Source organism: Aythya marila, assembly GCF_965140915.1.
Source record: "Aythya marila genome assembly, chromosome: 3".
NCBI classification, from domain to species: Eukaryota; Metazoa; Chordata; class Aves; order Anseriformes; family Anatidae; genus Aythya; species Aythya marila.
Genome location: NC_139044.1, coordinates 77,589,772 through 77,602,320, shown reverse-complemented (window position 1 = coordinate 77,602,320; position 12,549 = coordinate 77,589,772). Strand labels below are relative to the sequence as shown.

The 12,549-nt window shown below is 34.9% G+C and overlaps 1 protein-coding gene across 17 annotated transcripts in view; it reads left to right on the top strand.

The window, feature by feature from the left end:
- Nucleotides 1–12,549, top strand: part of TRDN (triadin) — a 246,932-nt gene that overhangs the window by 111,427 nt on the left and 122,956 nt on the right. For 15 of the 17 annotated variants that reach the window (XM_082757682.1, XM_082757677.1, XM_082757685.1 and 12 more), the window contains 3 exons: nucleotides 5,440–5,475; nucleotides 6,597–6,683; nucleotides 7,584–7,646. In XM_082757682.1, coding sequence (XP_082613808.1) covers nucleotides 5,440–5,475; nucleotides 6,597–6,683; nucleotides 7,584–7,646 — 186 coding nt within the window. The remainder of the gene's footprint in view (nucleotides 1–5,439; nucleotides 5,476–6,596; nucleotides 6,684–7,583; nucleotides 7,647–12,549) is intronic. The other 2 variants (XM_082757679.1, XM_082757681.1) reach the window with 1 other exon arrangement.

Below are 12,549 nucleotides of genomic sequence, written 5' to 3'. Positions count from 1 at the left end.
CTCCTGTCTGGAGCATTTTTAATAATGCTGACATTATTTGTGGATGACAGTTCATTGTCTCATAAATTTTAATCCAAAGGTAAATAAATAAGAAAAATGTTTATGTGAGAAATATCATAATACAGTTAGTTTTTAAACAAACCTGCTAGGGGAAAAAAAAAAAAAAAAAAAAAAAAGGGTACTCTACACATAGCATGAAAGCAAGTTTGGTTGGGTTTTGGTGGGTTGGTTGGTTGGGTTGGTTTGTTTTTTGTTTATTTTTGGAAATGTGGGCCAGACATTTCCATGAGTCTGTACTAAAGAGAGTAAAAGCTATGAAATCGTCTACACAAGATTTCAAAGTGATTTATTTAATGATTTAGATTAGACATTTAAGAAGTAAACTCTAATGATTTAGCTATGATGAAAAAAGCCTAAATCCACACAGTTTCAGAAAGCCCTTGACATTTTACTTAATAACATGAGGCTCTTTTATTCTAGTATAAGACAGAAAAATTAAAGTCACTAAAAAGTACTTAGCAGAATGTTGAAAGTGAATTAAAGTATAAAGCTACATATATTTTGATTAAATATATTACTATACTCTCTCATTTTTATTATTATTTATCCACTTTATTGGTTTATGAAGTTTAAAATAAACATTTATCAAAATCTTCCCAATAAAACAAAACCAAATAACTGAATATAATTTAAGTTTGAGGTTTTTTGTTTGTTTGTTTGTTGTTTTTTTATTATGTACTACAGGTGAGCAATAACCTTTTGCATATGATGAACCTTCAAATGGAGAATACTTACATGGATTAATATTCTCCAGTCTTTCAAATGTTGAAATTCCATGAGGCAAATCCCTGAAGAAGAGGTCATATATAGCCTGGTCATCTCTTCTTCCTAAACCTCAGACATTCTTGCTCAAAAGCATGTGCATAGGCATGATCAAAACCCTTCCCAGCACAGGTGACACAATTGGTGCTGCTGTCGATTCATGTTGCCTAGTGTTAACAAATACAGAGAAGGCTAACGCTGCTGCCTTGCCTCCATTAGTTTGGATCTTGCAAAGGAAGGTAGTACCATAAGGTGTCAGTGTTCCCCTGGGAATTTAATTCTTTATCACAATCATATTTGCATCATATTTGCCATTAGCTGTTATGCAATGGATTTCCTACTGCCCGGTAATGTCATGGGGGTTGGCATACCATCTCTTTTTCCCATTGGAATGCATTTTCTGGCTTTGTTACACTGGTATTTGTACTCCTTTGCTCCCTACTGTGTTGTTTAGCAAGGGCAACATATGGCCCCCTGCTATTAGCAAACAGTTTTGATGCTTAATTCAATGGAGCTATGAAAATGGATCCTGTAATAATTCCAGGAAGAAATGAGAAATACTTGTTAAGGTCATATGAAAGCATCATGAATCTCAAGCATGATATTGATACTGTTTCAGATTAGAATTTAAAAACAGTGAAATGGTTTCAATAAGCAAAATCAGGCTGTAGAGACTGCCTAGGATATCATGGTGTACTATATCTCCAATGACCTGTGTGCCCAATTAATCTTTAATTTGCTCAGTAAGAGAATAAATTGTATTGCATTAATCTGCTGAAATGCAAAGTTAAAAATGGAACATAGCTGAAAAAATACACAATTTTGACCAAAATACACATCTATAATTTAGGAAGAACGTGCAAATGTATGTATGTGTGTGAGTATGTGTGTGAGAAGAATTAATTGTAAGAAATCTATATTAATAAGTTTTAGGATTCTTTGATCTTTATTGACTTTTCAGTAGTATGGATGAGACAAGACAAAATTGTTTCTCACAAAGAAAACAATTGGGCCAACAAGGACACTCTTACCCAACTAAGGGATTTTTCAGAAATATCTGAAGTCAATTTTGACCAGAAATTTAGACGTAGTTGAAATTTTTTAAATACTTTGACATCCTGAACCAAGTAGAAATATTTCCCTTATTTTTCCCTTATTTATTTATTGGGAAATATTTCCCAATATTTCCAAAAATTTCTTTTAATTATTATGGTTAGTAAAAGGGTCTTGTGTGAAAACGAAGCAAAATGCAGAAGGGAAAGAAATGTCATCAAAAATGTAAATGTAATGAAAAAAAAGCTTTCACTGAGTTCAGCAGAGAAAGGTTGTCAGTCACCAATTAAAACAAAGGAAGAACAACTTAAATCTTAAAACTAATAGGAAATAAAATATAGCTTTTTTTTTTTTTTTTTTTTTTTAAAACGGTGATTTGAAATTATGACAGCTTCAAGTTTGCAGAAAAATTGAATGAAGTTTTACCTATTGCATCCAGTCTGAAACACAGTATCACTGAAAAAAGTAAATCAGCTCACTTTGAACTGTTTTATATGTGTGTGAGTACACTGCTATTCCTCTTTTCTGCCAGGACCAGAATTAGCAGTCAAGAAAAACTGTTGTAGGCAATATCAAAAGTCTCTCACAAGAGCTTTTCTCCCAAGATTTCCTGACAACAGGGTTTTAGATAAATACAGATAAAACTTGTATACATGTCTGAACTTTAGAGGGCTTATTTGAACAAAAACATCTCCAAATGTCTGGCATACAGCCCCACTAGTTAGTTTTTGTTATACCCAAGCCTCTCCACAAGAAGGTATCTGTGACTGCATTTTGCTACCCTCCTTACCTCTACTTCTTAGTGGGTGGGATGCGCTGACAAGTACTTCCAGAGTCAGTGTCCCCGTAAGTATATGGAGCATCTGGAACGATATGAAGAGGAAAATCTCACAACACCATTGTCTTCAAGTCCCTGGGCAGCATTCCCATGACACTATGCCTAACAACTCACATGTATCCCTAAATTTAGATTCCCCTCAGTGCTGCCACTGTAAGACACTGGTCTTGCCATGTCTGCTTTCAAGTGGTGCGTTGTTAGCATGTTTTTGTTATCTCCCCTCCCGCTGTTGGCTAAGCATTAGTTGACTTCCCACAAGGCAAAAGACATTAACAAAACTGTTAAAGGTAATTTGGCTTGAAACACCTCTTTCTTGAGCTCTTTTGAATCTCACTTGGATTTTAACCAATGTCCCGAGTCCCTTGTCACTTACTGAGAAATAAATAATTCCTTCTCACGTGCTTCTTTGCTTTAGGGCTGGCCACTTTGCTCCAGTCATTTCTTAGGAAAACCATATGCATTTGTTTGTTTTACTCTTTTCCCAGTCAAAAAAAAAAAAAAAAAAAAAAAAAAAAAAAAAAAGAGAGAATTTCCCATTTTGTAGCACAACACTGCTTTAACTTAACCTTTTCATAGTCCTTAATTTCCTCCTTGTTCTAAATAAAACTCCACTTCTGACAAAATAAGTTGACTAAATGCAACATCTATTGCTTGATTTACTGACTGAGTCTGTTACTTTATACTCCACCATTTGCTAATATTCTTATTTCATGCTTGTAAAGGTATTACAGGTTTTTGAAGGTAAAGTCTTTTTATTTGTATATCTCTTACACCCTATGCATTAAGACATGGTTTTGGACTGGAGTTCCTGGTGGAAAAAAGAAAAAAAGAAAGAAAAAAAAAAAAAAGTACCATAAATTAACAGATGGGGTTTGTAGTTTTACAATGCAAAAGACCTGTCTAATCTCCTATTTATTTATTTGCTTTACCTCTTAATTTAGCTATGTATATATCTAAAGGTAAACTACTGCATTTACTGTTTCAGAAATGACAATTTTTCTGGTGTTAAATATACATTTAAATATGCCACAATCTAAATGTGAACTACTCAGGTTACAGGAAATAAATTTATTCAAGAAATGGAACTGCTTCCTTAAATCACAAATAACTCTTCCCATAATACCATAAATTATTCCCATAATTTATCAAGTTTATCATCTCATTTACATAAACTTCTTTCAGTAGTGTGTGTACTTCTGTACAGTAGGTGCATCCATGGGGCTACATGCAACTGAGATTTGGATGGAAGCCTTGTGACTGCTTTTCCTGAGACTTGACCAAGATTGTATATATTGGATTAGGCAGCACTAACAGCAAATAGGGGCCACAGTCCTTTTATACTTCTCTGTAAACATCCTCTAGAAATTTCATAACAAATACAGCTGTCTCTAGGCCCCCTGGAATATTTCAACTCAAGACTCTGATGTTAGAAAATTATGTCAGTGGAATTAATTGGTGGACAGACTTAGCAATAAAACCTCTGCAGCCAGGGATATATTCTCTTTGTACTTTAAGTTAATTGCAGTAAAAATTCCTGCTACCTTCCATATGTGCTCCATGCAAAGCTCCACTACTCAAGTCACCATGTCTCAGTTCACGGCTCTCAGGACAGGTACGTCTCTGAACCTTGCTGTGATGTTTGGAGCATATTTTATGTGACAAAGCTGGCCACCAGAAGCTTGTGACATGGTGCACAAAGGCAGAAATAGTTTTTGATTAAAAAGAATCTTTTTGTTTGTAAGGACCTTGGGCATACAATGATTCCTATGCATCACCTGGCACCAGAAATGTATGGAAGCAAAAACAATTAATCTAACTGGAAGACTGGAGTAGTTAACAGCTTTTCCAGAACTGAGGCTCTCTCTCTCTCAGTAAATAAATAAATAAATAAATAAATAAGAGAGATCACAGAAATACTAGCAGCATTTTGGTCTCAAGCTATTAGGAGTAAAAGTTAGTGGAAAGATGGAAGTATGTTGATTACATATAGAAATGAAATGCTGAAAAGTCATGAAAGTCATAGCACAGGAAAATGGAGCTGTGAAACAGTTTATGTGTAATCTAAGGTTAAGGATTCTTAGATCCTTAAAGAATCCTTAAAGAAGGAGATGGCCATGTTCCCTAGTAAGAGTTTATGAACAGATTCTCAAAAAGAGAGAGAGAGAGAGACTCTCACGAGGGAACCCAAGAGCTAAACAACAAGAGTATTAAAATATGCTTTTAATATCATGACATTTTAATATATCACAAAAGAATCTTCTGACACTACATGTGGTTAAGAAACTTGGATATCACAAAGCATGCTCAAAGTATGCTCAAAGTTTCAACACAGAGAATTAAATACACAAAACACTTGGACAACCAAATGGTTTTCTGATTCATTTTGTCACAAAAAATAACAAGGGAAAAACATTGAGCAAATATATTTAAAACAAGAAAGAAATGGAACATGGTAAGATGATGCTTAGCTTTAAATAGTACCATTAAAAATCAGTAGAAGTATGGTCTAAGGAGACCCTGAATGTTGGTAAACACATTCCATGATAGGCAAAATAACTTTTATATGAAAACACCATGGACAGACTGTGGAATTCATGTACTCTATAAAAATATGATTTTTTTGCATCAAGTATACACATATTTTGTTTTGGTTTAGGAAGTATGTTGTGCTGTACTTTTTTTTTTTTTTTTTTTTTTTAATTCTCTGTATATATTTTTTCATGCAGAAGAGAAGTCTATTGTGGTAGCTAAGGAAGTGAAAAGTAAGTTTCTTCATTTTTCTTTGATCTTCATGTTAATATATGCAAGGGATAATAGGATAATTACTTCTAGGATCTGCTGGCTTCTGGAAACATTCCTATACCTTAAATAATTTTCAATAATTAAATAATTTTCTTGAAGGCTTATGCTCCCGTGTTTGTGACATTTCACACAATAATAAAATCTGTGTTTTTTTTTTTGTTGTTTTGTTTTGTTTTTGGTGTTGTTTTTTTGTTTGTTTTTGTGTTTTTTTGTCCGTATAAATCCAGAATAAAGCATCACCAAAAACAAAAAACAAAAAACATACTCTTATAGTTACATTACCTTCATCAACACCCAAAGCCCAAAACACTATCTGAAGATGACAAATTTGCCTTTTTGTTGATAAGTTGTTTGTTTTTTTTTTAGCAAATAATAGCAAAGAAGATTTGCTATTCTGGTACTTGTGTATTCTTCTCCATCTAAATGGGGATTAATTTCCAGAATGAAAAATAAGAATCACAGACTCTTCTGATGAACTCATTTTTTTTTATTTTTTTTTTTTAAATTAAAATAATTGACAAAATAGAGGCAGATTTGTTTTCTGTCATAGATGATGGTTTAACGGCATTTCTCCATGAATAACAGAAGTCCTGTAATGACTGTTTCAAAGGTCCAATTCATTAAAAAAGTTATAAAGGTATATTTATTATATATGCAGACATTTCATAGCATTATGTTATGCTATTCCCTATTATCACTTACAAGTTTTGCTGCTATTAAGGCATATTTTGTATAGAAGCACTCATGCAGAACAGGGGCATGGACACTGAATCATCACGATAAACTTCTAGTTGTACCATGCACATAATTTCTTGAATAGTACTTGCAACAGTAATGATATGGTGTAGGTACTGGTTCCTGTTCTAATCTTACCTCCATATTTACTCTTTGTGTATTAAGCTGTATTTCTGAGATACTGATATAAAATAAGTGACTATATATATAAAATAAGTGAATAATTTATCAGATGTCAAACTTATTACAGTTAGCCAAGAATTCCTATCTGAAATATGTATCTACATATATATATATATATGCAATATCACCATGTTCAGACGTGTATACATATATATGAAAATAGTTGAACTTCTCTTTCCTTCTTTAGAAAGAAAGGATGAAAAGAAAAGGACTGATATTAAGAGGTCTATTACTGAAACTAAGAAGAAAGGTATGGTTTGGGAACATTTCTTATTGGTTCTTATTTCTTATTGGTCTTTTGGCTCAAAGACTATTGTTGTTTGGTTGGTTAGTTTTGGTTGGTTTTGGTTGTTGGTTTTTAGTCCCATGCTTCTGTCTCTATATTGTCCTCTTAGTTCCTTAATCGTAATTTGCATGTTACTGTTTCTTCTGTACCTGATGCCTGATGTGTTTAGTGGCTGATATTTTCTGAAAAATTTTTCTGACTATTCACACAATACTGTCTGGTGGCCAGCTATCAGCTTGTCAGACAATTTAGTGAGGTCCCTATAAACAGCAGAACATGGTGATATTACCAAACACAAAACTCACAGACATAGCAACATATCACTTGGTTCACTGTGTGACACTTTCTAAGGGTGGTTTTTATTTATGTCTGGTTTTTTTTGTTTGTTTGTTTTTTGTTTTTTAAAGAATCATAACCGAAACTTACAGTGATCAAACTGCAAAGCCTTGATATGCATCTAAATAACATTTTGGATCATTCATTCCCATGAAGTATCAAAAATCCACTAGGGGTTTGCTTTCATGGGAAAATATTTATGTCATTTATTATTTATTAATGATTTCTTTGCTACTAGAGCTTAAGCTAAAAGGTACCATGTTCATGCACTGATGATTTTTGCCTAGCTTTTGATGAATTATTAAGGGTCCAAATCATTCATAGTTGATGCATGCTGATTAATTTTCATTTTCAGCTGATTGCTCTGTGGCTAGGTCTGTGCGAGTGCTATAAGTGAATAACCTGAACTAAACTACCAAATAAGTCACTTTTTTCAACATGTGCCCATCAGGGCTTGGCTGAATGCATATTTGAGTGTATGATTCAGAGTTATAGCATATCAAATGACTTTCTTTAATTAAATCTCAGAAAAAGAAGGAAAAAAAGAGAAAGCTCATGAGAAGACAGCTGTCCCTGAAATTAAAAAAGCAGGTAAGAAAATGAAGTCTTCCTTTCTCTGCAATAGATATCTGACTGTTTAGTGTAAGCACTTTCAGGCTTTAAACATTTGAGATAGGGGTGCATAAAATTCATTATCAATTAAGAATTCAATTATAATCAAATAATGTCAAAAGATATATACATTTATATCACAGTCTGTTTTAAATATATATATACTGTATTTACATTATATATAATATATACAGTATTTATGGATATTCTATATATGTATATATGTATATATAAATGATACACATAATTTTATCAGTTTTATGAGCTTAGGATTTTTACAAAAAATATTGCAAAATGCTTTCTGTCATGAAAAAAAAAAAAAGCATAAGAAGTTTCAAAGAGTGCATACATAAGAGACTGCATGGAGTACATTGAACTTTGCATGATTTTTTTTCACAAATTCATCTCACTTTAATAAATAGTAACATAGTAATACATCTACATATAAAATCTCTTGATAAAAAAAGGTGGTTATTTTACTAAGACTTTCTCAACACTCAGAATATATATATTTTTAAGTTAAAATTAAAATTAGTGATGTCCTTATACTAACCCATTGTGTTTTATGTTATTTAGCATTAAAATAAGTGTTTTTCAATCAAACTATATATTAACATTCGGTTCTTTTCTACATTAAGATTGTTGCAGTTTGTCTTTCCTGTTATTTCAATAAATTTACAAATAGGTTTAATGTACAAATGCAAACATATCTCCTGTAAGTGTCACAGCCTGTGACTGTCTCATTAAAATCAAGTCTCATTAAAATCAAGGAGAAACAAAAGGGTCAGTCTAGTGGTTTAGGTCATCATTTTAATACCTAAATACACTGCTTCTACTTGCTGGTTTGTCAGAGACTTTCTGTATAATCTTCTGGAGGTCATCAAGTACTCAAATAAGCGTTTCTGTAGGCTAGAGTAATGCCGAAAGCCCTGAAGTAAGGTTTAAATTAGAACTGAAAGATTCAGGGCTACAGTTACTATGTTCTCAAGGTAAGCCTTGTGCTCTGCTATCTAATTATTCAAATCTGTCAAATTTTATCAAATTCTATCAAAAGTCAAAGCGATATATAACCTATTGTTTACTAATACTGTGGATTACATATGCAAATATGAATATGCATCTGCTTTCTTTGCCATTTAATAATACATGGCCTACATAAGCTTTCCTGTTTAAATGTTTACAGGATGAGAAGAAAAAATGTTAATCTATGCTTGATACAATATAAAAATACACAGAATGACACAGAATACTTTGGGGCACTGTATTGGCAGCCACATATTTAAGTATGTTTTAATGGTAGGGAGTGGCACACTGGGGAGTGATAACAATGGAGGGGAATTGTCTTTCTCAAGTTGCATATTTAAATGTATAACACAGATTTAAAAAGAAAATAAGATGACAATTCAAATATGTCTTCTAACTTTATTCTGGTTCTAAGCTTGTATTTCTTTTGAGAATATGGAATTTTAAAAGATTACATTTTATGCCAGAGCTGCAGCATAAAGTTATTAATATGTTCATCTTCACAAGCTGTTGCTAAATCCAGTGAGTCAGCCTACCAATGCTAGAAAGACACAAATTAGACAAACCGAGATATCCACACATTTCTGTCCCTTTTATTAGCCCGTAGGTTGCTGCATTTTGAAGAGTTTACTAGCCTTTGTGTAAAAGGATTGTAATCCATAATATATTCTTGCTACACATGTTGCTGTTATTCCTCATTCAGCTTGCTCTTTGAATGCATGTGTACTTTCTAGCTTTGATTGGCAGCACCTATTGTTATCCCTAAAAGGTTTTAAGCCTGAAATAATTGCCACATTTGATCAACAGAATAGTAGTGCACAGCCCAGTTTTGAAAGGAGGTGCCTCAGCGTCTGATAGTATTTATGTGCTTTGGGCAGACACAAAAAATGAACCTCGGAGCATTTAATCAGCAGCATAGATAAACATCCAAAAGCAAAAGTGTAGGAACAGCTTCCCATATTCTTACTTTTTTCCCATTAAAGGGCTATGCATTGGCCACTGCATTAAAAATAAACTCCTTGCTGTGGTTTTCAGATCCTCGTATTAGCTCTGAATGTCTCTGGTTTTGTGTCTTGTTTTGCTCCCCCCAGTCACTGAAATCCCCAAAGCTGAGAAGGATGCTGCCTCCTTGCTATCACCATACCTGTCCCTGTGCTAGGGGGCAGTTCCTGCTGCCAGAAGCTGCCCTCCTGGTGCCAAGTCCCACTTCTGCTCCTCACGTTCATAAACAGACTCTCAGAAGACTCACTTCCTACTGGAGGCCCATTAGGAAGGCTTTCCCTACAGTGGCATTTACAGATTGTCAGGTGCAAATGAGAGAAAGGAGGAGATGCTCCATAAGCAGTGGGTCGTACAAACATCTCCACATAATGCTCTCAGAGCAGCACTTCCCTCTATTCCTTTCCATCTCTCTTCCTGTAACAAGGAATGCTCCATCACTCTCCTGCAAATGCTGAATATTTTTGCTGATTAATGTTTTAGATTAGCCCTTTTGTCCAGGAGATGATTTTCTTTCTAGTGTTACCAGAGTGGATTTCTTTATTGCTCTGCATTAGCTGCATCTGTGTGATGTATTCATTTATTTGCATGCCAGCTCACTTTTCTCATTGCTTTTCTTCCTCCATTCCTCTCTCTCCATCTCTTTCTGCTGCTGTAGAGGAGCAAGAGTCATTTAATATGAAATGTTCTCAGTTTTTAGTACAGAATGCACTGAACGATTCTTAATTACCTTTTAAAAATGCACTGTAGATAAAACCACATTAATCCTCTGACCTTCAGCTAGTACAAAAACATTGTGTTAATTGTCCTGAAAAATAGATAATTCCATTGTCACAAACTCAGAAGTCTTGCTTAAACAAACATAATTGTTAGACACAAGGGTCTGGCACAGTCACACTTCAAACCATTTTATGAAAAATCTGTCCAGAGCTATTCAGGATAAAGAGGGAGCTATGTCTCCATATCTCCATGAAGGATCATGCTTAGCGTAGGCATCAAGAAGCTTTCACCAGACTTCCCAGTGCTCTCCATGGCTGGGATACATCAGATCAGAGAGGTCTAGCCTGCATCCTGAGAGAGAAACAGGACCCCTCTCTTTTAAAGTTTTCGTGCCCAGCCTCATGTAGAAATCGAGGCTTTTAGAAACTTTGTTATCCCTGTGTGGAAGTAAACACGACCTTAAATTTTTGTGAAAGCCTGAAATGTCACAGTATTATTATTGAGGTGATAACAGTGTCTCAAAAACTCAATTCATAAATTGCAGAGAGAAAATGAGTGAAAGAAGACATCTCCTTCTTTCATTCTTATGCTTTGCTTACAATGTGAGCTTATAAAATGTAATTCTGATAGTATGGTCAGATACGAGTTCATTTTTTACTGGAAATAAAAATATATTATGCAGAACTTGATGTTTTCAGGTACTCACAATTTGTTTGTAGTCTGTCTTCTAATGATCCCTTTCTCACAGAGCTCCTTTCTCTGGAGCTTCACTGCTTCTTCTTATATCAACATTCATAAAATTTCATGATGTTCATGAGGAGCCTTTTTCTTCAAGTTTGACTGCTGCAAACTCCTTTCCCACTTTGCTTTGGTTCTCATAAGGAATAGCATAGGTAATAACTGAGCTTATAAAGCACAGAAAATGTCAGCCTGGATCTTCACACCACATCTTTACTAAAACTCTGCTTAGCTGTCATTGATGTTCTTGCCTTCTAGTTATTGCTGTATTAATTCAAATAATAATAGCGGTGAAAAAAATAATAAATTAATAAATAATAAAATAATAAATAAATTAATTTAAATTAATTAAATACATTAATTAATTAATTAAATTTTTGATAGTAAGTCGTATAACCCCTTTGCAAGGGTAGTCAGTGCCTTATCCCCCACCTTCCACATAGGGAAATTCAGATACAGGTGTATCTCATACAGGCCAGTTTCCCATACAGCCTATGATACATAACTTTTGAACACTAAAACAATTCTAGCTGGGTCCCAAACTGTCAGACAACTTCATCATTTCCCTAATGAAAAACAAGGACACCAAAATCCAAATGACAGTTAGGAAGACTATGTATTTGCTTAATAATGTAAGGCTGTACACGTGTTCAAGAAACCCAAGGCTCTGCCCCTCTTTTACAGATGCTTTATGAGTTTCAAACCCAGGTATCACACACAGAGTCACACAGAATTGTCTAGGTTGGAAGAGACCTCAAGATCATCGAGTCCAACCTCTGACCTAACACAAACAAGTCCTCCACTAAACCATATCATTAAGCTCTACATCTAAACATCTTTTAAAGACCTCCAGGGATGGTGACTCCACCACTTCCCTGGGCAGCCCATTACAATGCCTAACAACCCTTTCGGTAAAGAAGTTCTTCCTAATATCCAACCTAAAACACCCCTGGTGCAACTTCAGCCCCTTCCCCCTCGTCCTGTCACCAGGCACGTGGGAGAATAGACCAACCCCCACCTCGCTACAGCCTCCTTTAATGTACTTTAATTATAGAGAGCGGTAAGGTCACCGCTGAGCCTCCTCTTCTCCAGGATGAACAAGCCCAGCTCCCTCAGCCGCTCCTCGTAGGACTTGTTCTCCAGACCCCTCACCAGCTTCGTCGCCCTTCTCTGGACTCGCTCGAGCACCTTGATGTCCTTCTTGTAGCGAGGGGCCAAAAACTGAACACAGTACTCGAGGTGCGGCCTCACCAGAGCCAAGTACAGGGGAACAATCACTTCCCTAGACCTGCTGGCCACACTGCTTCTTATGCAAGCCAGGATGCTGTTGGCCTTCTTGGCCACCTGAGCACACTGCTGGCTCATATTCAGCCAACTATCCACCAATACTCCCAGGTCCTTC